At 45.3% G+C, this 26249-nt stretch overlaps 1 protein-coding gene across 1 annotated transcript; it reads left to right on the top strand.

The window, feature by feature from the left end:
- Positions 1 to 811: 811 nt before the first annotated feature.
- LOC135488602 (zonadhesin-like) lies at positions 812 to 23798 on the top strand. Its single transcript, XM_064773246.1, has 45 exons — positions 812 to 822; positions 2409 to 2527; positions 3066 to 3176; positions 3515 to 3736; positions 3953 to 4099; positions 4463 to 4634; positions 4755 to 4900; positions 5205 to 5466; positions 5766 to 5950; positions 6124 to 6360; positions 6730 to 7041; positions 7233 to 7439; positions 7691 to 7993; positions 8343 to 8492; positions 8741 to 8839; positions 9104 to 9385; positions 9659 to 9891; positions 10218 to 10410; positions 10719 to 10901; positions 11267 to 11678; positions 11838 to 12187; positions 12406 to 12636; positions 13036 to 13056; positions 13266 to 13434; positions 13722 to 13897; positions 14242 to 14503; positions 14690 to 14973; positions 15357 to 15596; positions 15963 to 16115; positions 16837 to 17005; positions 17333 to 17511; positions 17849 to 18004; positions 18401 to 18573; positions 18778 to 18958; positions 19323 to 19559; positions 19748 to 19912; positions 20149 to 20403; positions 20647 to 20886; positions 21198 to 21359; positions 21708 to 21875; positions 22146 to 22379; positions 22541 to 22723; positions 22890 to 23162; positions 23449 to 23595; positions 23785 to 23798. Exons 1-45 carry the CDS (start codon positions 812 to 814, stop codon positions 23796 to 23798), a joined length of 8808 nt encoding a protein of 2935 aa, XP_064629316.1.
- Positions 23799 to 26249: the final 2451 nt, after the last annotated feature.

Raw genomic sequence — 26249 nt, forward strand, 5'->3', positions numbered from 1 at the left:
CTCGGGTCCTATTCAATCAACGGACACAATAGTCTTAGATTGGAATAAAATCACAACTAGTTGATTGATTGTGATCCCAATATTATTTGCATGATAATGTTTTAGTAAGAATTACTAGAGCTTTTTATTCAAAGTCCCTGATGAAAACTAATTTAGGGAATGGTTTTAATTGAGTTCTTATCAAATCTAATAAAATTTAGTCAATTAAAGAATAAAAGTAAAAATTACTGTGGCTAATTAGTATTCCCATATGAGCATGTCTTGACATCAAACAACATGGTGTGTCCTGGCCCAGGCATGTCCACCGGCCTATGTCATGTGAAATATGTGGAAGTCGTGCGATAATTGAATAATTCAGATATTTATTTTTAATAAATTATGAAAATGAAAATATTTGCCTCTGATAAATTACGAATATAGGGCAGCCTCTGGATACGTTTTAAAAGAAAATGACGAAACGGTATGAAAAAATGACAATAAGATAGATATTGGGGTTTCCCGAATTATCCTGGGCTATTTTGGCTACAAAGTCTATTTCATACTCGTAGTGACAAAATATCGATGCTGATAAAGTGGTGCTGTGTGTCTGCATCCTTTCCCACTGCATCGGATCGGCAATGAAGATGAAGTCTGTACGATAGTCGCTGATATATCGGTGGGAATATACTCTTGCTCATTAGTAGTTTTCCACTTCAGGAGCTACCTTCTGCCAAGACTGCCCACCTGGAAGATATTGTCCGAGCTCCAAGCAATTGCCCCGCCCTTGTGCCAGGGGGCAATTTAGTAAGCCCAAATCAGAAAAGTGTACACCATGCAAACAGGGTAAGTAAGCAGAAAAGTTGAGGGAAATCTCTCTATTCAGTATAGGCGATTGAAATGTAAGTAGGCCTACCGGAGGAGGAAACTGGAGACCAACAAGTGACTGAAAAATGTTGTCCTTAATTGAGAGGTGTTCTGATTGCAGTGATCCAATTCAACTGAAATGACCAATTTGGGATCCAAAGATTTTTTTCACTTGTTTTTTTTCTGCTCAAAATGAAGCAATATCATCAGTCCCAAAACAGTGACCATTCAATTATTCGCTCGCATCGGCACTCTGTTACTAACCAAGGATAAGAGTGATGAGATTAAGGAGGCCAATGTTTGATTCACGGGCAACCCTGATGTTTTTTCAATCAGATGGACCGAGCAAAGCTCCTCTTTTTCTTTTAATTTGGCAAGCGGCCATCTTGGAAACCATTTTTAGCTCAGTTTTGTGATGGAATATTGATATAAACTGCCCCAGGAAAGAAAGCTGCCCTACCACATCACTTCCTCCAAGATCGCAAAATTGATATCAATGACCAAAACTGTTCTCCCCAAATCCACTGCAAATGACATGCAATAACATTACCAGAGTTGAGCACATGGTTCCTGGACCATTTCATTTTAAAATACAGACTGAGCATGCTGAGGTGTCAGCTAAGGGACGTTCCACTGCAGCTGACTAGTTTTCTATATTTCAGGTCAATTCACAGACTACTCCCGCACAACTTGTCTGCCTTGTCCTGCTGGCCAGAGTTGCACAGATCAACAGTAAGCTTGAAATCCTCAGCAATTTGTCAAGAAATTTCTCATAACAGGAAAAACATCAAGGTCCAACCGGGGATTGAACCCGGGACCTCTTGCTTATAAGGCCATCACTCTACCGACTGAGCTAAAGGGAATTTCCCTCTAGCCTGGGCTAGTAGGAATGATGCCACCACTACATACTCCCCCTGTTCGGGAGAGTTGTGTCCTCACAACCGGGTTCTTCCGTGATTCAAAGGGTTAATTCATTATCCAAAGACACACCAGCATCTAAACAAATTATTAGTACCCTTTTACCACGTTGGGCGCCAAATGTAACAGAGGAAAAACATCAAGGTCCAACCAGGGATTGAACCGGGGACCTCTCGCTTATAAGGCCATCACTCTACCGACTGAGCTAAAGGGAATTTCCCTCTAGCCTGGGCTAGTAGGAATGATGCCACCACTACATAACCATCAGATTTAGTCAATGGAATACTTTCAACTTGTTTAGATGCTCTGCAGCAGTGGTATTGTGTATTGGAATAACTTAAGAGGGCATGTTGCAATTGAAAACAACCCGACCTCCCTTATCTTTATGATTGATTTGAAGTTAGGACGTCAAATGCAAGCTTATAAAATGTTATCTTTCACTTTCTCCCCACTTTTTGTTAATAGGCTTTACTGACAAGGCCTAGAATTGCCCAAAAAGGCACCCTGATTATCACTTAGTTAAGTGTCTGTTCAGGTCTAACTTGCTGAAATAGATGTGTTGATCTCAATATAAAATCAACAATTCTGTGGAAGATAAGATAATGCATTTAAAAGTCTGATTTAAAAAAAGTTACATTCTCACACAGGAAAGACCCTGAGCCCTGCAAGAAACACACTTATTCCCTAGAAGGCTGGTCAGAGTGTAAACCATGTCCCATTGGGAAGATCTGTCCGGATGGCAAGGATGCTTTTGACTGTCCAGCAGGTAGGGAAACAGCTTACAATTACACCACAAGCTTTAATGGATGGGGACTTCTTTAGAAAGAAATAGAGAATGCCAAATTGGAAGTCGAGGAAGCTTGTCGAGTGTTTTCTGTTGGAAGATTTTATGATCAAAGATCAAGGTGAACTGAATATCCTCACTTGAGTCTGCAAGACTTGAGCTAAACTTTCCAGATGGGAAGTCAAACTGAACTATGACAAACTCTCAAAAGTCCTATAACGGTTTTTAACTCGTATCGATTTTCAATTTGAGGATCCTGGGCCATACTTCATGCTTCAAAACACACTTTTCCTGGTTATCTTGAGCCCTGAATTTGTTGATGAAAACCTTCTTATCATGATATTATGGTTTCATTTGCCTAACCATGCTGTTATTTGATGATACCAGCAATCATGCTACCATCATCAGCTCAAATAAATTATCTTACCTGTCCTCAGATTGCTGCCTTTGACAAACCTGAAACAATCGAATCTACTAGATCAATGGTTTCAATCAAGCCACTAACTTGTGATATTTTCAGGTCATACTGCTGACAAAGATGGCGCTAAGTGTTTGCCATGTCCTGGCGGGAAGAAGTGCATCTCGGGGGCGCCAGAGCCTTGTGGACCGGGGGAATTCAGTCCGTTGGGTGGTAAGTGGATCCTTCATGATTCAAATAGTTCAGACAGATAAAGGAGACAAGGCCTAAACTGCGTCAGGATATCTGGAAAGGCTGGCTCCAGAATACTTCTAAAGTTCCACTGTTAGGTTATAAGCTTTTTCACAAACTATTTGAGGCTGGGAGCAGACCATGTGATTCATTTGTTTTGTTGCTAAATAAGGAATATCATGCACTTCATCGATATCAGACAACGCTGGAAGTTGAGCTATAGTTTGATGAGAATTCAAGCATATTTAATCCTTTTGAAGGAGATTTAGAAATGGGGTGATATTTCATTGTCATATGTGCAATTATTGATGCTATTCCAGTGACAATCTGTCAGAAATGTCCTGCTGGCCACTTCTGTCCCAAGGAATCCACGGTGCCCCGCCCCTGTCTTGATGGTAACTATGCTCCTGCGGGAGAGGACAAATGTCTTGACTGCCCAGCCGGTAAGCTCTGCGCCAATAAGAAAGAAGCAGTCGCTTGTCCGGATGGGACCTACTCATTGAAGAATGATCCGAACTCGGCTTGTAGACGCTGTCCACCAGGTAAGAAATGAGGAAAATTCAGTGAAACTTCTCTTACATTCGCAATTACAGAGACCCTCGGGAATAACCATTGCTTTCCTTTGAATTAGAGAGGTGTCATGATAACTGAGGTCAAATTGAATAGAAACAACCAATTTAGAACTAAAATCTCTGATCACAATAGACGATCATGATCTAAAACTGTCATGCTGCTCCCACTCCTTTCACTCCTTCCAGGCCATGTCTGCAAGGACAAGAGCAGTCTCCCTAAGCCTTGTAAGGAGGGCTGGTACAACACTGACCCAACTGCCACAGAGTGCAAGCAGTGTCCTGCAGGACATGGCTGTCCATCTACGTCAATGGAACCGATACTTTGCTCTCCAGGTTTGTGAAATCATAAGGTTTTCTTGCCTGAGTTGCAAACCAATTCGTATGCTGTTCTAAGGAGAACAAGGTGAAGGAAAGCCTCCCTGACCTTTCAATCCTGAGGTAATGTTTGAATTGGTTTCAAAGGGGAGCAAGGTGAAGGAAAGCCTCCCTGACCTTTCAATCCTGAGGTAATGTTTGAATTGGTTTCAAAGGGGAGCAAGGTGAAGGAAAGCCTCCCTGACCTTTCAATCCTGATATGATGTTTGGATTGGTTTTGAGTCAAAGAAAGTAAATCAGCCACTTCAGAGAGATGCTACTGAGAAAATAAAACTGAATTTGACTTATACAAAGCACCACTGACATCGACGTTGATTGCAGGGTCCTCGGCTAAAGCCGGCCAGAGGGAATGTACCACTTGCCCAGCTGGATATGAATGTCACAGCCGGACTGATCCAAGCAAGAAAACAAGATGTCTGCCTGGGTCGTATTCTAAATACGGGGCGGTCATCTGCACAAGTTGTCCTGCCGGAAAATTCTGTCCTAACATAACGTAAGTGATATCCTCTGTCGACTTCTGGTAAGCTTGATTGCTCCAAGTCTTGAAAATAATTTCAGAGAAGTGTTGAACTTTCAGGTAACTTGTTGATATCACTTTCCCTTTCCATGTCAGGATTCCGAAGGAAGTTGATTGTAAAGATGGGTCCTACTCGGCTGGTAACCAGACAGAGTGTACTGTCTGTCCTGCTGGGAAGGTGTGTAAGAGTAAGGATGGATCAGGTATCGTTGCATGCAAGCCGGGCCAGTACTCTATGCCAGGTAAGGTGTTTACTGTTCCAGGAGAACTCCCTTACTGTATTAAGAGTTTTGATTGAACCTGACATCCTAGTTGACCAGTTCCTCTTCAGAGTCAGCTTTTACCAAGTGAATCCATCAGTTTGAGGAGTGATGTAAGCCAGGCTCAAGTCCTCTCTGCTGGGTGAGGTGATCTTATGCAGAGAGTTGGTGGAAGGGATTGGGTTACTTAAGTTTAATGGTCACCACAGTTCTGGAGGCAAACGCAAACAGGATTTTTGTTTTGCAGACATAAAACGGTTTAGTATTTCTGTAAGTTCTGTTCCAGGTTATAAGAAATGTATCAGCTGCCCAGCTGGCTATTCCTGCGCAGATTCCAAGAGTGCCAAGCCGAAGAAGTGTGAGAATGGATCATTTGCTGAAGCTGAAGCACTGGCATGTACCCCCTGCCCACCAGGATACGCTTGCCCAGACACCGCAAGTGCCCTCAAGTATCTTTGCCCAGATGGGACATACTCCCCCGGGAATGCGACCAGATGTACCCCGTGTTTGGCTGGATATGAATGTCCAGACAAATTCACTAACAGCAGGTGAGAGCGAATGCTGGGATAGCTATTGGTTCCTTTTATTATGTGTATCGTCTTATAAAACCTGGGACATTTGTTTGATGATAAAGGAAACCAACTTTAGTTGAAATTTCAAATACATGTATGTAATAGGTCGGCATCATCTTTGGGACATACTACATTGCATCTTTTTTAGGCCTTGGTTTTTAATGCACTTGGTTTTAAAGTTGTTTTTTGATGCATTTTGTTTGAAAGTTGCAAGTAAATGATTTGTTTTGCAAACAGCTTAATTTCCAATCATGTAATGTCTTATTCAACTTCAGTAAACCGTGCGGGGTTGGCTACTATTCCCTCGGCAACCAGAAGTACTGTAAGCAGTGTCCAGCTGGGTATTATTGCACCACGACCGCCTCGAGTCCCCTCAACTGCCCGTTGGGGACGTACAGTGATGCAGGGTCCCAGGAGTGTACAGAGTGCGAGAGTGGATATTTCTGTCCCTCCCCTGAAGGTTCGTTTCGATTTCCTTCAATCCTAATTCTGCATTCTGTGAGTACTTGATGGCCAAGACATGATGTCCCGTACCCAAATTTCAGGAAAGTGACGCTGATGCCGATGAATTGTTGGAATGATCAGTGACACAGGATGTCATAAAGTCACGCTCGATATTGTTCTCTTTTAAAGGAAGTCGGAAACAAGAGTGTCCACCTGGAGCCTTCTCCAACGGTTCTTCTGTAATCTGCGAGTGGTGCAACCCCGGTTTTATTTGTGCGGGTGGCTCCAACGAGAGCGAGCCAATCGATGGGGAGTGTATGATGGGAGGCTGGTGTGATGGGAAGGAGTGGATCCCTTGTCCTGCTGGCACATACAATCCTTACAATGGCTCGGCTGATCCAGAGTTTTGTCTCGAGTGTCCTGAAGGTAGGTTACACGCTTCTGCTTTTGCGACGTTCTGTGTATATTTATAACCCACTTGTAATCACTCCTCGTTTCCAGTTGACTGTACATGGACTGGTTGGTTTTGTCAGGAGATGTTCTGGGAGATTTGGAGGCTGTGCAAATACACCTGTTGGTTGAGAAGCGGGATGAGCTTTAGTCATTAGTGAGACTCTTGGACAGAGGATGAGACTACTTCAGTGGTGAGCCTTAAGTGAGAGAGGCATTGACAGGGCACTTCACAACCAGATAGAACTGGGAGTGCTCAGCCAAGGGCGTTAAAACGATTGATGGATGGAGGAGGGTTACGGCAGCTGGTATAGAAACAAATCCAACACTTCTGTTTTCTTTTAGGTTACTTCTGCCCGATCCGTGGAATGATTGATTACAAGAACGACACATTCCTGTGCCCGGCAGGCTTCTATTGTCCAAATGGCACAGCCTCGGCCTACCAGCACCCCTGTCCTGCTGGAACCTACAACACCAGTGAGGGCCTGACAAATGAGGATGATTGCGAGGACTGCCTGGAGGGACATTACTGCCTCGAGGGGACATCCGACGAGGGTATCAAATGTCCCCCAGGCTTCTATTGCAAGGAGGGTCAACCAAGTGGCTTTGTTCATTCATGTCCACTGGGAACATGGAGCGACAGAGTAGGACTCGTTAGTAAGTTCATTAGAATTTCCATATTTGCTACCAAGTAGTTATGAATTTGTGAAATCAATGCTTCCCGCCCAGTCTACCTTAGAATTCAGTGAGTTCAGTCAGGTCTTGTTCAAGTTTAGAAATAAGACCTTTGCAGAAATAAACGCAAAAAATTACAGATCTTTGTCATGACTAACCATGTTTTCTTACAGATGATTCACAGTGCGAAGTTTGTCCTTCCGGCCACTTCTGCCCTTGGGGTTTCCCGAATCAACCCAGTGTGAAACCGATTCCCTGCGTCCCGGGCACGTTCAACCCCTTTGAGGCCATGGGCCACCCTCTCAGTTGTCTCCAGTGTACGGCGGGATGGGCTTGCCCAGAAGTCGGGTTGGACGAAGTGACGGAGCCTTGTATTGAAGGTGAGATGTGTGATTTGAAGTTGTTTGCGTAACGTCAAATTATTCATTCAAGAAAAAGTTTCTGCAATGTGTTACAAGGACAAATCTGGTGCAGTATGTTTCATGATGCCCTGCGATCGGCCCGGCACTAGGTGTGATATTAGAACTACAGTGAAATTCTTGATTATAGCATTTATTGATATTAGTATTGTCAACTTAAATATGGCCAAACCTGTTTGTTCACCCTTGAAAATACTTCTTTGTTATTTTAGGTCATTTCTGTCCACCCGGCACGATAGTCCCTTGGCAGTATAAATGTCCGCCCGGAGCGTACACAGAATCTACTAACGCCACGAGCTCGGAGGACTGTGATCCATGCCCCCCTGGCACGTACTGCTCATGGGGCACTGGTCTGAACTACAACGGTCCCCAACCCTGTGCGACCGGCCACTACTGCCCTGAAGGCTCGCCCTCCCCTAATCGATTCCCTTGTCCTGCCGGAACCTATACTCGAAAGTCGAATCTTTGGAAGGCGGAGCAGTGCACCATCTGTGATGAGAGGTTCTTTTGCGAAGGTAAGTTATAAAAAAGTAAAGTTTGTTTATTATAGTGTCACCTCTAATGAAAGGGCCAACCAGCTTTGGCTTATGAGACACTCTTTACTTCCAAACTCCTATGTCTAATGCCAGGCACCTGGAGGCAGTTTGTACCCTAAGAGGTTTCCAGGGGGGCCTCGAACCTTTGACCTTCCGTTCATGAGGTGGATGCCTCAACCATTAGCCCATTGGGATTAGTCTCTGCTCTGTATTGATTGGTTTGGTTGAGTGTCTGTGAGTTTGTGGTGGACTCCTTTGGATTTGATTCCGCTAGATAAAGCAAGATACCGTTGGAATATCCAACACTGATCCTTCCTCTTCCTTCCAGGCGGTGGCGGTGCTCCATCCGGTCCTTGTCCACCCGGTTACTACTGTCCCCCAGGCACCAAGCTGGCGTACGAGTTCCCTTGTCCGAATGGCACTTACAATGACGAGTTCAGTATGAAGAACGATTCAGATTGCAAGATATGTAAAATAGGTAAGGTATGCGTATGGAAGTAATTGGGGATTTTCGGTATGGTCTTTGAAGATATTCAACATTAATGCTTTTGTCTTCACTGACTTTGATCTTCTGTGCAGATGGGTTTGGTTGTAGTTTTCAATCTTCAATCGTTGGAAAAGCTTTCGACGAATTGTAAAAACCAATAAATAAAGCATCACAATATACGTGTTTGGTTTTCTAGATTTGTTCAGCTGTAAATTTATGTTTTGCCTCTGTTGTTTCAGGTCAGTTCTGTGAAGTTGGAGTGGTGAAGCCTGCCCCCTGTCCGGCTGGGACCTACATGCCATTCGGTGTAGCACCCAATGGGTCTTTGATAGGACCAGGTAAGTTGAATCTTACAAGGATTGATGGAGAAGATTAACCATTAAGCACATACTGTGCTCAACTTGGCCATTTGAGGCTAGGTGAATGACAGTAACTTAACCACGTGACCTTTTGAACATAAGTCCAACACTTTTCCAGTTCCATTGAGCCACCACACTTTCCTTTGGGAAGTTGGACCAAATGGGTTCTTGATTCAAGAACTTGTTAAGTTATGCCTCTGAAATGTCGAGTCCATCACATTGTATCATGCGCATCTGTTTCAGGTCAATCTGGGAAACGGGAGTCCAGTTGTTTTGACTGTCTAGGGGGGCACTGGTGTGCTGAGGGCACCTATGACCCCACACCATGTGGATATCGGTTCTACTCCCCCATCGGCCAGAAGACGTGCTTCCCTTGTCCACCGGGTTATTACTGTGAGAGTAATCAGACCTCTGATGCTATCATGAGGGCGAAGATGTATTGTCCGAAAGGGAGCTATTGTCGAGAGGGACTGCGGTGGCTGAATGAGTCGAGACTGTGTCAGAAGGGCCGGTTCTGTCCAAATGGTAAGGTGTGATGGAAAGTTTAAAACTGAGAATGGTTGACAGCAAATAGACTTTAGAAAGTTGATGTAGGTGGTCCCTTTTCTCCAATTTCTTCAAAATAACTAACTTGACATTTTGATTCGATTCATTTCTTTAGACTGTAAATTCTTGTGATGTCAGGGTTATCTTAGTCATAATACATGAGATGTTCACAGTAGCAACTTGACGGTAGGCCTATCTTTCTGTGCTTCAGCATGAGCTTTCATTATGTTATTTGGAAAATTTCTTCTTCAGGATCTGCCATAGAGCTTGCATGCCCCCTGGGTACAATCAGACCTGAGCCTGGAGCAGGGGACATGGAAGACTGCCATCCCTGTCCGCAAGGGGCCTACTGCCTGGAGAAGTCCTGGTACATCTCGGGTCTCTGTGAGAAGGGCTTCTACTGCCCCAGTCCCTTCCTGAGCCCATACAGGAACGCAACCACTGGATATGGAAACTTGATGATTGGATCTTATGGGCCAAGACAGGTAGATTTAAAACCAATTTGGTTATGACAAAAGAAAGACTGTCGTCATCACCATGGTGGCATTTCACAAGGATTGTGTATTTGTTGTACCATCCCTATTGCCAGTGTCTGACTTACGATGTGAGGGGCGCGGGTTAATCCCTGGTCTGATGGTGGCATTAGTCTTTCAGATCAAGCTCAACTGATTAGAGAGCACTGTATGAGCAGCTTCCTGATACTGTTGCGAGTGGTTTATATTGTTATGAAAAGATACCAGAAAAGTAGGGTCGACTTGCTGTTTTGAGCACTTTGGAATGCTCTTTGAGTTCTACTGCATTCTCATTTCAGGTGCCTTGTCCTAATGGGACGTACACAGACATGACAGGCACCCAAAAGGTCACAGATTGCAAAGTGTGCCCAAGAGGTTACTATTGTCCACTTGGTACAGCCGACCCACACAATTGTCCAAGAGGGTTTTACTGCTCAGATGGATCACCTAAACCTATGCCTTGTTTGCCCGGGAGCTATGGAAATAGGTCCAGTGAGTACTCTAGCTGATTTGTCGGAAATTTCGTAATTTCTTTACTTCCCTTGTCTGGGAGCATCACGTATGCACGACAGGGTTGTCTCACGGCTTGGTGTTCACAGTTTGTAAAGGCTGTACCAGTCTACTAGTCATGATGAAATTAACACTGAACAATATTTCAGTCCCTGGATCTCAGTCCAAATAGTGTCGAGAGAGGAGCTAAAATGCAGGTCAAAACCAAGGTGACTGGGCATTCCAAATAATATAGTTGGTAATCACCTTTTATGTAGCCCTGAAGTGACACTTGAATACCTCTCTTCCAGATATCATCAGTGCAGACACATGTACCCCTTGTGATGGTGGATGGTACTGTGACTCCCCCGGCCTCCTCCAGCCCCGTGGCCTCTGCAACCCTGGCTATGTCTGCTATAAAGGTGCAAATAACTCGAGACCTGATGACGGTGTGACTGGAGAACCTTGTCCGGCTGGTGGATTCTGTACTGCAGGTGTGTAGATTGTCCTGTTCCCCCTGCTGTAGGCACGGTTTGACCTGCTGGCCCTAGATGATTTCTTTTGTGGCATTGGCCCCAGAGCGGGAAGTTAAGCAGCGTTGGGCTTTCGATTGATGACAGCCAGTCTCCCACCTGCTGGTTCCCAATATGTCTGAATTGAAATCAGGCATAGACAAAAGATCCACTTGAAGTTTCTTGGATTATAAATGTATCTTGCTCTTCTCTCTTGTCCTGTGAAAATGATTCAAAACAAATATTTTCCTTTGAAGAGATAATCTAGGTAATGATTGTAGCTCAAATAGACAAACTTTGGCTCCATAGCACATCACAGTTAATATGTGTGTCCCTCCATCTTTTAGGAGCAGCATATGTACGCCCATGTCCTCCAGGAACGTATGGCAACAGAACCGGTGCCACCAATCACTATGACTGCATGGAGTGTGATCCGGGGTACTTTTGCAATAAGATAGCCGGCGGGGAGCCGAGTGGCAAGTGTTGGGGTGGATACTATTGCCCCGGGGGCGCCAAGACTCTGCGACAGATGGTGACGCAGCCAGGCTTCTACAGTCCCAACGGATCCAAGGAACCCAAGGAGTGTGAGCAGGGGACTTACATGCCGTATGACACAGCATCGGCATGCCTCACGTGTGAGCCAGGGTACTACTGCCCCACGATGATGATGTCTGATCACTTTCCGTGTCCGAAGGGAAAGTACTGCGGGAATGGTAGCGTGGTGGCGAGTGACTGTCCTCCTGGTACTTTCTCTGGCATGTAAGTTGTCAATATGATTGATGGTTGTTTCCTGTAGGATTTTGGGGAAGAAAACAAAGGTAAGGGTTGCGGTTAATGGTCTGATATCTGTTGAGTATCAAGCACCGTTATGTCAGAGTTTCGAGGTTGTTTCATCAGCTCTGATTTATTTTCATCCAGATCTCATGCAACCTCACTCGATAACTGCACCGCCTGCCCACGTGGCCACTTCTGTCGTGACCGCGGGGCCACTGCTCCAACCGGGAAATGTCTCGCTGGCCATATCTGCTTCCTCAATGCTTTGGCGGATGAACCTGTATTCAACAACAACACTGAGGGCAACCGCACGCTGATCCTTTGGGGTGATCAGTGCCAACCTGGTCACTTCTGCCCAGAGGGGGCGCTGATGATGATACCGTGTCCGAAGGGGACCTACAATGCATACTTCAGAGGCGTTTCGGAGGAGAATAGCTGTAAGGTGTGTAATCCTGGACAATACTGTAACACAACAGGATTGGAAAGACCCACTGGTGAGTGAAAACCCCTTGAAGTTCTAAGAGGCTGATAAACTTTTCTTAGCACCATCCTCTCAGATTTAGACTGTTGGCCACATCAATGTCTACAACTGCTATATTGGCTCACTGGAATGCCTCATAGCCTGGTTGGTTTGCTACTGGACTACCTGGTCTCATGTGGCATTGTATTTGCATTTTATCTAAATCTTTAGGTAATATCGTTGTCTTTTCAGGTCTGTGTGATGCTGGTTACTTCTGCAAAGAGGGAGCATGGCGACCCAACCCTATCAACGACACAACTGGAGACGTGTGCCCAAAGAAGTACTACTGCCCGCTGGGAACGACCAAACCAAGGCCCTGCTCAGCTGGCTACCATGCCAATTACACAGGCTTGAAGAACTGTATCCTGTGTCCTGCTCGATTCTTGTGTTATCCTGGGAGGGATCCAGTGATCTGTCCTCGAGGTAAGTGAACACATGACTGTGTCTCTCAGTACTTGATTACCACACTTCATTGGAGAGCAGAGTTTAGGGGTACCAGGCACTGAACCCTAAGGGCGTGGGACAGACGGCCTATGTTGTGTCTCTGTGTCCTTGCGTGAGACACTTAATCATGGGGATACTCTTGAGGCTGAATGGTTTTGAAACTAGGCCTTAGACATAGTTCCTGGGTTCACTGGGATTTAATCCACCCCTCAATATACATATTCCTCTCTCACCCCTCTATCTTCTACAATCTAGGTCATTTTTGCCCTGCAAGTACCAAGAACATCCCAACCAGATCGCCATCACCATGTCCCTCTGGAACTCTTGGCAGAAGCCTTGGCCTTGTTTATGGCTCAGAATGTGTACCTTGTCCAACAGGGTGGTACTGCCAGGGGCCAGGTAAGATGGATTGAATTCTTTTTCACGGGGGTATTGGGTACTGAAAACAATTCGGTCAGGTCGGACTGTTAAAAGCAAGTGTATCTAAGCACAAGAAAGTGAGACCAGAGAAGGATGGTTCATGCTGTAACTTCTGGTGTGACTCTGATTGACCAGGCGGTCCAATGTATGGTGTTTTGACACCGTAAACGTATTTGCTACTATTCCAGGTTTGGTCAATGCGACTGGACTAATGCATGCTGGCTACTGGTCGAGACGGAGGTCTACGATCCCCACTCCTGGAGACGATGATAACCCTGACTATGGAATCTGTCCGAAGGGCTTCTACTGTCCGGAGGGAAGTCGGGCACCAATACCCTGTCCACATGGAACTTATGGGTAAGGAATAAGCTCATATCATCACGTCTATGCAGGTAGTTTAAATTTATTGTGTGATACTACTGTTAGGTGGGAATTGGCTTGATTGGCCTCGTGACTCTGTGTCTGTTACTGGAACATCTGTCTTGCCCTTAGAGAAAATCGGTACCAAATTTGCACAGATGTGTTGTGAGGGTAGATCTTGAGAAGCTTGTGCTTTTTAGGGCAGGATAGACAGGTATGGTCTCCATGATAAAAATGTCCTTCATTTTTCGTTCATTGCAAGCTTCTCACCTTGTTCGTTTCAGTTTCCGTAAAGGTTATGGCAGCCTAGATAAATGTGAGGCTTGTCCACCTGGTAAAGCCTGTCCTTGGAAGAATATGACCGGGCCAGGCCCTGATTGTCTGCAGGGATACTACTGCACCGGGAGATCACCAAGCGTCAAACCTTCCAATGCTTCGTATGGCGACATTTGTCCTTCAGGTTTGTTAAGTGATATCTTCCTGCAATACAAGTATTCCTCGATTGTCCGATTCTGTGGCCTGTGAAATGATACACCCCACCCCTGTTCCTTATATGATATGCCTAGCTGTGCCCAACATTACTCCTGTTGTGATGAAGACACCATAGTGCTAGGATACCGTCACCCTATTCGCTAATGTTATATGTAGATTGATTTGCGACAAAAATAGATTGATTTTCATCCGTTGCAAGAGAGAGCCTCAACCTTGCACATCTCCCGAGAGTTGAGTTATGTCCAGTGTTAATTCTGATTTCTCACTTGTTTCTGTTGGTTGATCTCAATACCTATTGTGTTATATTCCTAGGTCACAAATGTCTCACAGCTTCCAGTTCCCCGGACCCCTGTCCGCCTGGGACGTACCAGGACCTCTGTGGTCAGTCTGAATGTAAGACGTGCCTGAAGGGTTTCCACTGCGGGGAGAACACCACCAGCCCTGTGATCTGCCCTGTAGGTCATTACTGCCCTCAGGGAACTAAAGGAGGGGAGCATGAACCCTGTGTTCCTGGCACGTTTAACAACCTCACTGGGATGCACCAGTGGCAGTACTGTCTGGATTGTCCCCCTGGGTTAGTATATTAGAACTGTCATTCACTCATGAGTATTTACAACAGATAGAGTCGTTAAAAGGGTTGTCCTTATTATAGAGGTCAAATTGCATAGACATGACCCATTTTGGACCAAACCCACTGTCTCTTATAGAGAATGTGTTGTCCACTTTGAGAGGTTCCTGTATGTAGAATTCTTTCTTTCAGTCACTATTGTGATAAAGAAGCAGCCATCAAGCCTACAGGCGAGTGTGAAGCCGGCCACTACTGTCACCTAGCAGCAACATCGGCTTTCCCAAACAAAACGAAAACGGGGAGCCAATGTGAGCCAGGCAGTTACTGTCCACGAGGCAGCTCGAAGCCATTCCCCTGCACCCCTGGCTGGGCATGTTCGACCTCCGCTATGCAGAGTCCTAAGGATGAGTGCCTTCCTGGATATAACTGTCAGCTCGGCTCATGGAATGTTAACGGGAGTCGTGGAAATTCAACAGGTAACATTGTAACTCGTTGATCTTTGCAGTCAGTTTTTGTGGTTTCTGACAAAAAGCAAGTGTGCCTTGGTGGTCGCAGGATTTTACCATGCCAATATCACTGATAGTTGTGATACTTTAACCGAAGATGGGAGGTCAAGCTTTCACGAATCACGGGAGCTGAATATTCCTGATCTTATTTCTTTGTAGTCATACCCGGCTACTGCATTGTCTGTACTGTAATTGAAAAAGAAATCGACCCAGCTAGCATCTTCTCACGCGACACCATGGCACTGGGTCCTTCTGTGCATTCACAGGTTTACTCTTCACAGGAAGGGCCCTGGCTCTCTTGACATGCCTGATTGTCACCTTTAAAATCTGCTCCGGTTCCTATTCATGTTTAGCGTTTCCATGTCCTGCTGGGAAGTTCTGCGGGAAGAAAGAATCTGTCGGTCACCTCTGCCCGGCTGGGACCTTCCTCAACTACACCGGGGCGCAGAGTCCAGCAGAGTGTGTGACTTGCCCAAAGGGACACTATTGTGAAGGATACGGTAATGTGGAGACATCGGGGCTGTGTCAGATGGGATACTATTGTCCAGCATCCATGGTGCAGAAAGATCCCTTGAAATTCATTTGCCCCATTGGTAAGTGTTAACCCTAGAAGTGGGCAATGTGTGGATGTACTTTTCTCTGTTTGTCTTCGTCAATTTTTGTTGCACTCTGGGACAATTTGATGTAAGTTCTTTTGCCTGGTAACGCAGCTTCTTGCCAGAGAGGAGGAGTCCATTAAAAGGAGGAAGATTCGATCAAATGGTACTCTTATTTCTCACTTAGATTTGTCCTTTTGCATGACCTGACAGGCACAAGGTGAGCCAGAATGAGTCTTTTTTTTCTGATTCTGAGGATGTTGTGGGTAGAACAACACCTATTCCTCTCATTGCTCATTTCAAAACGTTTCTAACATTTGTTACTTCCATCTAAGATTTCAAGATTTGTTGTCATCATTTCAGGGAATGGTTGTCCGCGTGGCAAGGCTCATCCCTGGCGCTGTTCAGCGGGATATTACCAAGATGAGATGGGTCAAAGGGGATGCAAACGGTGTCCTCCTGGTTACTACTGTGGAAGACATCTACATCTGTCCAACAACACCATATGTCCTCCAGGTCTGTCACATTTTGTAGAGTGATAACTCCTGCTCCTCGCAGGACCCGGTCCACTTCCTTCATAGAACTAGAGGTTCCGAGAACCAAAAAAGTTATTTGGTGACCGCAGTTTCAAAACCTATGGACCGCGGTTATGGAACACTCTTCCATGCCACATTCGAGACTCTGAGGACACTGAACAATTCAAACGAGCTATAAAGACATGGCTGTTTGTGAGAGCTTTTGGGGAGGGAGCGCTGTGAGCAAGGACTACCATGGAACAGCGCTTTATAAGTGACTCAGTTATTTATTATAACTAGGAAAAGAACAGGGCCTAGTTATTCAAAATAAGTTTTGTCTCTAACGTTGGTGTTAACTTTATTTGCCGTTATCTCCTTCAGTTAAGTCCTTATACTTAATGCCAAGTTACGTTAATGCCAGCGTAAGTGACACAACTTAGTTGAAGAACCGAGCCCTGCTGACAAAGCTCAAGGAGCGAAATCCTAGATTAGAAGAGGGGCAATGATGTGTCTAAACTTGATATACACTATAAAGGAGGCAGGGGACATGAGCAAATAGTTGCACAGCATGGGTTTCAAAGTGATATTCAGAGCTTTTGTGGTGAAGTTGATGAAGACTATGAGATGTTACCTACATGTAAGGCTGTAGCCCTGTATATATCAATCACGAATCTGCAATTCTAAACGTATCATCAGTTTTATCTCATTGCTCATGATTGTAGGCCACTACTGCCCAGCCAAGACCAGGAGGCCGTATCAGTATAAATGCCCGCCAGGAACGTTTAACCCTCACGTTGGTCTCCGCTCTAAGTCGCAGTGTACAATCTGCCCTGGAGGATTCTACTGTAATGAGACGGGGCAGTCGAATGTCAACACCTCATGCGATGAAGGGTAAGCATCTACCTTCTGTTGATCTTGACATTTTTGAAGCTGAACGTTTGCAAATTTGCTCATTTTCATTTATTGGCGATAAAAAAATTCTGCTTTTGGTGCCAGAATTTAAAGGTTGATGGATTCAGGTTGAAGTTTTCTTTCGTTCCAAGTGCAGAAATAAAAGCGTTGCTAAGATTTTATGCCATAAAGAATCTAAGATAGTGGCCATCAAAATCACTTGAGCCTTTTGTGCACCTAGAGGCCTCCCAGCCAAGCTGCCTCCCTTGTTTAAATAGTGTGGATGTTATTTTCCTTCAAGAGTTCAGTGTCATTTTGTTTTTGCAGTTTCTATTGCACTGGAGGTGCCACAGTTCCTCAGCCTAAAGATGGTGCGACTGGAGGTGAATGTCCAATGGGGTTCTTCTGTCCACGCCAGTCAACTGCACCAGTGAAATGTCCCAAGGGTTTCTTCTCTAATTACACGAGAATGACAGCCTTGATGGACTGTTTGGAATGTCCAAAAGGTAGGCAGACATGAAGTATGTGGCTTCACTTTATCTTTTTTATGGTTAGTTGAAGTAATGGGCCCTGCTGACAAAGCTCAAGGAGCGACATCCTAGATAAGAAGAGGCGTAATGATTGGTCAAAACTTGATATACACTATAAGGGAGGCAGTTGACATGAGCAAATAGTTGCACAGCATGGGTTTCAAAGTGATATTCAGAACTTTTGTGGCAGTCCATCAAGGCTGTCATTCTCGTGTGACTACAAAAAAGTTCAGGTGGTTTGTCCATGTTGTCTTACTGTAGCTTTGAGAGTCTATTATAGTTCCCCACTGTTCCATCAAACGATCTTCTCCAGGTTACTACTGCGGTGCTGCTGCCTTATCTGCTCCAAGTGGTCCATGTTGGCCTGGGTTCTACTGCCCTGCCCGCTCTACTCAACCAGACGAGAAGCCATGTCCGCGGGGAAGCTACTGCCCTGCTGGAAGTTATGAACCAAAGAATTGCTCTGCAGGTAAGGATGTTATGATCATGTTGTCATGAGGGACATCATGGATGAGGACTGAGATACCTTACATTTTATGTAGTGTATATTTATAGTCTGTCGAGATAGAAAATGTATGAATTTATGAAATCGATTGAAACTAAGTGTTGAGATTAGGTGCGTGCCTGTTGTAGAGGAGGAAAGCTTGTGAACTTGGTTGTTGCTTGATTACATATCAATCAGCTTACAAATACAATGAACGATCTCTCAATGGGGTAGTGGATATATGTTTGGATGTGTTTTGAGACTTGCTCGAAGATGCCTAAAAATATTGTACACCAATTACTCCTCTTTCTTTATAATACCCAGGTACATGGTCCAACCAATTGCGACTAACCACTCAAGACCAATGCTACCTCTGCCCAGCGGGTAGCTACTGCAATGAATCCGGAGCCTCTCGTCCAAGTGGCCCATGTCATCCTGGCTACTTCTGTCCCGAGGGGACTGTCAAGGAGAAACCTAAGAATACTTCATGTCCGACAGGCCATTTCTGTCCGAAAGGAGCAGCCTTGCCAGTACCATGCAGAAACAACAGTTATGTAAGTGAAGCTGATTATGTCTGGTGAACTATTCTTCCTTCCATTGGAAGCTCGAGTGTAATGCTGTTTGGGCAGCCAGTTCCCATTTCGTCCTTTCATTTGGAGCTCGAGTGTAGTGCTGTTTGGGCAGCCATATATTTTCGCAATTACCTGTAGTAGAGAAACATAAATAATCCCAATTACGAATTGAGAATCTTGTTCCAGGCCAACACCACCCACTCGGTCGAGTGCCACTCTTGCCCAGCAGGTCACTTCTGTGTCAAAATCGGTGAGAGTGAAATCTGTCCAATAGGCTTCTACTGCCCTAAGGCAACTGGCATCGACATTCGGCCGTGCCCACCGGGGACATTTGGTAACGAGACGGGCTTGGTGAAGGAGAAAGACTGTAGGCGGTGTACTCCTGGGATGTACTGTGACGGCGTACATCTTTCGGAACCTTCAGGTATTTAGAACAGCGCTTCTTTTTGGTGGCAATCTGATTTTCTCTGTACAGGTACTCAGGAACTTGGGAGTAAAAGTGGTGTGACTTACCTGATGAGTTGGTGCAAGGAATAGGGTTGAGACTCCTCGAGGATTGAGTGATTGTTACATCTCCAAGTCCTGAAAGTCTGCTTGGAACTCGGCAAGTTGATGTTGAGTTTTGCAATTGGACAGTTGCGTTCATGATTCGCCCAGTGTGTTCAGTCCTGGGTATTATGAAGAGCATGGTGGGCCTTCTTCAAGGATTATACCAATTTCTTTCTATCCAGGTTTGTGTGGACCAGGGCACGCCTGCCTCGGGCATGACGATACCAAATACCCCGTCAGCCAGGTTCTCAAACAGCTCCCAAAACATTGCCGTCAAATGATGCTGACTGGTAAAAGCGTGCTCTGTTTCAAAGGGAACTACTGCCCTAATTCAGCCAACAACACAGAAATGGAGGGATGTCCTCCAGGGACATACGCCAATGACCTAGGATTCGCAGAGTGTAAAACTTGCCCTGCAGGTAAGTTGGTACAGGTTTTGAAGTCACTTTTGAGGTTGCTTTGACTTCTCCATGTAGTGCATTCAGTTTTGCTCCTGGGTAGACTGGGTAGGAGGATAAAAGCTCTTGTACATTTACAACTCAACTGTATCCACTTGTGATGCGATGAATTTGCCCTGCTATACCCTAAACCAGTGTATTTTTTTCAGGTTATTTCTGTGATGGTGATGTGTTAGACTATGAGGAGAATCCATGTGAGGTGGGATACTATTGCCCAATAGGGACAAAGGACCCACGCGAGTACCCATGTCCCCCTGGCACGTTCAGTGACCTCACAATGAGAAAGAGTGTGGAGGACTGTCAGGCCTGTCCTGGTTAGTGCCGGATGTGTTGTCCTGCTCATGCCTGCATATTCATCATCCTCACTGGCTCGGACCACGTGAGGCAACCTGGGCCTGACCTTGCTCAGTTAAATATCAACAGTATCATAGTCATCATCATGACTTGCTCAATGTTATAAGTTATCTCTGTCAGATATTGAACACATCGTGATCCGATTCCACTTCACCACACCTGTGTGTTTTCAAGCAGAAAATATATCTTTTTTCAGCTGGAAAATACTGTGAAAAACCTAGCCTCTCTGCCCCAACTGGTGACTGTGCTGGTGGCTATTACTGTACCCAAGGCTCCACCATAGACACTCCTAATAACAAGACCATGGGTGGTCACTGTGAGAAGGGTTTCTTCTGCCCGACCGGATCAGGTCATCCGGTCCCATGTACGCCAGGGTATCACTGTGAGGCAGACTATCTCAAGGAACCCTCGGGACAGTGTGAGGAGGGCTATTACTGCACTGGGAGTAGAAGTGAGTACAGAAACTGGGTTTAGTACAAGTTCCACACAGAAGCCTGGGACCATTCTGCAGGCTGACAACAGGCCTCGGACCCCAGTCATTTCGTAACACTCAGGTTCAGGAAGGGAACCAGTAGTGCTACAGCTGTCCTATCAATCTTGTGCATTCAAAACAATATTTGGAAATATTTGTTCTTAGTTATAGGAACTGAAGCAATTTGAGACTCGGAGTTTTTAATAGTCTCATGTTTTACAGAGTTTCCCTGTCCAGCTGGCGCCTACTGTCCTGAAGCAAGTTACCACCCTACCCTCTGCCCAGCTGGAACCTACAACAACGAAACCAGCAAAGGAAACGTGTCAGATTGCCTGCCATGTGAGCCGGGGTCTTACTGCTCTGGTCTTGGCAATGTTCAACCTACTGGGTTGTGTCAAGAAGGTCATTACTGCCCATCAGGTCAGGCGAGTCCTATGCCAAATGTGTTTGCATGCGAACATGGTATGTGGTCAAAGGTTTTAGTCATTACGTCTCCCGATAATGGACTATAGAGTTATTGATTTGATTTTGAAATTTGAGTTGGAATAAGGAACTCATAATTATAAACAGCCTTTGCTATCAAAGAGAAAGACCCTCTCTGTGAGATGAGGAACATTTAACCAGGAATTGATGAAACAAGCTCAGAGGTGCTATGTACGTGATGTTTTACTCTTTCAGCTATTGTCCCCACACCGGATAATTTCCATTATCCAGGGCACCATTCTCACAGCCAGTCAGTTATAGCATAATCACCTCTTAATCTTCTGTTCCAGGCTACTTCTGCCCAAAAGGTAGCGCTGCTCCGAAGCGCTGTCCTGCCGGCACTTACCAGGATGAGACGAGTCAGCGTCAGTGTAAGACCTGTCCACCTGGCTTTGTGTGCGACCCAACCAATGAACCAGTAGTTCTGTATGAGAATGCCGAGTGCCCATCGGGTGAGTGGGAAGAAATTTGGTCAGTTTCTCCTTTGAGTTCACTCTCCGCAGCTATGCCTACCTACCTCAAATAAAGGCAGAATTCTCTTTTCCTTGTCATGGAGGGTGGTGCATCAGTGCTTTGTGTGTGGGATTGACTTGCAGGATTTCAGAAGGAATCATAGGTCTCAAGCGTCATGGGAACTGGTCAGTGTTTTTGCATTGTAATTTAAACAATCCAAGCTGTTCCTCATCTTGTTTTTTCAATTAAAACCCATTAAGAGTATATACCAGCTGAAATGAAGGGCAGCAAAGGTAATGGGTGTAACACTTATGGTACTATTACGTGATTTACTTTGCATGTTTCAGGTCATTACTGTCCTGCTGGTACAGGCTACGCCTACAACTTCCCATGTCCGAACGGAACGTACAGTAACATGACCAGGAGGTCTAGTCTCCATGACTGTCTGCCTTGTCCAGCAGGCTTCTCCTGTGGTATGCCGGGACTTGATCAGCCCATGGAAAAGTGTGAGCCAGGTCAGTAAAGGAGTTTGTTGTCGTCTGATTAAAGTGTATAAGACATATGATACACAAGTCTAACCAATATCTACCAGCTATTATTTGTACCAAAATGTTCATGTGACATTGGCATAAGTAGTAAGCTGTTGCTAAGAGAGCAAGATAGTTGTTGAAGAGAGTATGGGACAGCTACGCAGAGTCGCTTGCCCAGAATCCTAAGCCTGTTCATCTGTCATTGGTGTCAACAAGTAAGGAGCCGCAACCATGTATTTTGCTTCACTCTTCCAGGCTTCTACTGCAAGCAGGGAGCCAATGATTCTCGGCCAGCTATGGGAGAGATGGCTGACACTTGTCCACGAGGCCACTTCTGCCCTGAGGGGACCATCAACCCATACCCCTGCCCACCCGGGTCATACAGGAATGAGACAAGGGCCAAGGGGAGAGAGGACTGCTACAGTTGTATTGGTGGACATTATTGTCCTGATGTTGGGATGGAAAGCCCAGGCCCATTATGCCAACCAGGTCAGTATGATCAGTGGCATTAAGTGGTTTGAGTGCCAGGTTCTAAATTGGAAGTTTTCTTTTATACGTAAATTTGTCTTGCGGTAATGTCCCCAGTATTGTTTGTAATCGAGTTGTTAAGACTCCTGCACAAGTGAAAACGTTGATTACATCCTTTCCAGGTTACTACTGTCCAAGTGGCTCAAAGCATCCAGACCATGTCCGATGTTCGCCTGGATCATACTGCCCCGAAGGAAGTCCTTCACCTACTCCATGTCCAAACGGGACTTTCTCGAATGCTGTGAACTTGAAGGACAGTAAAGAGTGCAAGAGTTGTACACCGGGATTCTATTGTCCAAACGAAGGTTGGTATCATAAAATCCTTGTGTTAGTCTTTTGATATATGTTGTTTAAAAGAGTTGTTGGTCTTGGTTCATGTCATGGTGGTACAGCTGTCTATGTACTTAATGGACGGTCCCTTGCAGTTTCAAGAACAGAGTTTGGATTTCTTTCATTTCAATTTTGTTGCAGGAATGACCCACTTCAGTGCCCAGTGTTGGGGCGGCTACTACTGCCCAAGTGGAGCATCTGTCCCAAACCCTGAAGAGTTTCTCTGCCCTGGAGCCATGCATTGTCCAAACGGCAGTCACATCTACCAGCCATGTCAATCAGGGATGTTTACCAATGAGACAGGAGCTTCAGATTGTGAGACATGTCCAGCTGGGTATTACTGTTTGCCAGTTGTTCTACAGAATGCCTCGCGTAATGCCTTGCCCTGTCCTCGAGGGTACTATTGTCCACCAGGTGAGCTTCTTCCTCCTGGTAAAAGTAAAGTCCCAAACATATGGTTTCGTTTGATAACTTAAACTTGATGGTGTGCGGCTTCTTCTGGTGTTCTCTGCATAGAGGCAAGGAACATTAAGAATCGCAACAAAATATGCTGTGTGTCTTTACAAACAAGTTTGTCTAATCGGGTTGCCCAATGCTAGTATTCAGTGAAAGACATGAGACATGAGACATGAGAAATGAGTAATGAAAGAGATGCCTTGACTTGCCATCTTCTGTTGTTTAATTGTCCGAGGTGTTTCAGGCACTGGTCGTGATTGGAAAGCGTGTCCCAGTGGTACCTACAATGACCAGCCGATGGCATCAAGCATCACACAGTGCACACCCTGTCCTGGTGGAAAGTACTGCGAAGGTGAACACCTCATCAGACCAACTGGAAACTGTACAAAAGGTGAGTTTTCAAAGCTGGGGCTGGCTGTTCAAAACAATAATTTAACTTGGCGTTATCTTCATCAGATAAGGTCATTAGACTTGATGCCAAGTTTAACACCAGTCTTACTGACAAGACTGGTTTTGACCAACCAGGCCCTGGTGTGTGGGAAAAACAAGGAGATCAGCAATCATGTGGGTTCTTTTCCAGATGATGTTTGGTAAATCGTGAGTTGGGCTAGGGATAGCTTTTTTTATCGTCAGATCGGTTGAGTTACGGTTCTTTCCAAGATTCTCTTAGGTAAGTAAGTAACCGCTGTCTTGGGTTGTAAGTTTTGCTCAAACGCAAAGCATCACTTTTACATTACAGGTCATTTTTGCACTTCGGGAGTGGATCGTCCAAATCCAGTTAAGGTCATCGTTCCCGACGTACCTAGTTTGGCACATCATTCAACTACCACTGAGGCACCTCTAGTATTGAACACGGATGCCTCTGTTTTGGAGAAACCACAGTCAGTTAAGGCTAATGTACAACATAACGTGACATCAGCTTCATGCGACTGTCCAGAGTATCCAACTTACAAGGGTGGAGGTGACATCTGTCCTGTTGGTCACTATTGCCCAAGTGGTACTGCTGCCCCTCTGCCTTGTGAACCAGGGACATACGCACCAATCGAGGGAATGTGGCGCTGCCTGACTTGCCCGCAAAGTTATTACTGTCCGAGGAATACTTCCGACTTCATCAAGTTTGGTTGCCCACCTGGGTACTTCTGTCCTGCTGGAACAAAATACGGCACTGAATATCCCTGTCTGCCTGGAACGTATAACCCTCTTCCCTACGGCATGATGGACAGCTCCTGCCTTGCCTGCCCAGCTGGTGCTTACTGTGGTCAGAATGCTAGCACATCGCCTACTGGGAACTGTAGCGTGGGATGGTACTGCACTGGCGGAGCGCTGGAACCTAATGATACGCACCATGGAGCTGTCTGCCCTATTGGCCACTTCTGTCCCGAGGGTGAGATATTCTGTCTTGTCAAAAGTTGTTCACTTTTCAGTTTGGTTTCATTAATGACCTGGTTTCCGTACAGAAACATACTTTCAATTGACTATCTCTTCCTAAATTGGCGGAGGCCATGTTCAGGCCAAAACGAAACAATACTGATGATGATGTAATTTTGTTTGCATCTCTTTAGATCCTCTACTAATTTGACCAAATTCACACCCAATAAGGTCAATTGTTGTAGTGACTTCTTAAATGCATCCTGTTATAATATGTATCAATACTTTCTCCGAGTTGGCAGAAACTATCTACACATTATTTCATGATAGGTTCGTCAGGCCCCTTGCCTTGCCCACCAGGCAACTACTGCAACACAACTGGACTTGCTGCACCGACAGGCAACTGCAGCGCTGGCTTCTACTGCACAGGCAGAGCCTATAACATGACTCCCACTGATGGTGACACTGGTTTTATCTGCCCTGCTGGTTATTTCTGCCCCTCCGGAACCCAACTGCCTGTGCCTTGTTTGCCGGGGACATATACCAATGGGGATGGTCATGACGAGAGGGTTGATTGCCTTCCGTGTCCTGGAGGAGAATATTGTGTTGCCTACAACATGTCGCAACCTTCAGGTAGGAGGAGGACTCCTTCATCTCGAGTACTGTAAAATGCAAATCAGTATGAAAAGAAGAACAATATCATTTTCTGCTGCATGTCATCATTTTCAAAATACGAGCAGCGTAACAAAATGCTGATGTGTGCAGATTGTGTCTAAGTTCTTAGATCTTTGATAAATGTTGCCTCTTGCCTACAGATGTACATGTACCAATTCAATGCTAATGTTAAGAGCTCTTACTCAGAACATCATGGAACATCAGAAAGTGGAATCCATCAGATTTTCATTGGAGACGGGAGAGAATATAATAAAGTATTAGTTTCTAAGCATGTAGGTTTTCTGATTCTATTTTTTGAACAGGTAACTGCAGCGCTGGCTCCTACTGTCCAGAGGGTAAAGTTCATCCAGTGGAGCGCCAATGTCCAAGAGGTCATTTCTGCCCTGGACACTCAAGCAAGCCCATCCTCTGTCCCAGCGGCAGCTTCCAGGACAGGACAGGGGAAGCTGGATGTGATGTATGTCCTCAGGGCTATTTTTGCGATAACGGGTCTGGAATTGTCATCATAAATGATACTGTCCTATGTCCTCCTGGATATTATTGCCCTAACGGTAAGTGTGTGTTAACTTTGATTCTTACAATGATTGTGACAACAGAAGAGTGTCAGCCTCATGATCACTAGTTGTAGGTTCTACTCCTGGCCGAGTGGCCGCTTGGTTCCCCTACTGGTCGAGTTCGAATGAGTGCTTTGTATATAGCAGCTCCTTAAAACCCAAGATTGATTTCTGTGGAGACCCGGATAAAAAGAATTCCCTAAAAGCACTTTGAGCACAGTGAAAGATACCATGGGAAAAGTTGGAAAAATTCATGTATTTTGTAGAAGAATCTTAAAAAATCATATTTACAGGTACAGAGTTCATGGACCAATATCCATGTCCTGAAGGAACCTACAGTAATCTTACCGGGCTTAGTTCCCCCGACGAGTGCAGTCCTTGCCTTGGGGGTCGGGCCTGCACGAAGCCAGGACTTACTGCCCCAGATCAGTACTGCTCAAAGGGATAC

Source organism: Lineus longissimus, chromosome 5, assembly GCF_910592395.1.
Source record: "Lineus longissimus chromosome 5, tnLinLong1.2, whole genome shotgun sequence".
Taxonomy (NCBI): Eukaryota; Metazoa; Nemertea; class Pilidiophora; order Heteronemertea; family Lineidae; genus Lineus; species Lineus longissimus.

What these genes read in the sequence shown, in the direction of transcription:
- LOC135488602 (XM_064773246.1), top strand. An exon ending in GACGGAGCCTTGTATTGAAG is followed by an intron (nt 7,440 to 7,690) that starts GTGAGATGTGTG and finishes TTGTTATTTTAG; the next exon opens with GTCATTTCTGTCCACCCGGC. An exon ending in GAATGCCGAGTGCCCATCGG is followed by an intron (nt 21,360 to 21,707) that starts GTGAGTGGGAAG and finishes TGCATGTTTCAG; the next exon opens with GTCATTACTGTCCTGCTGGT.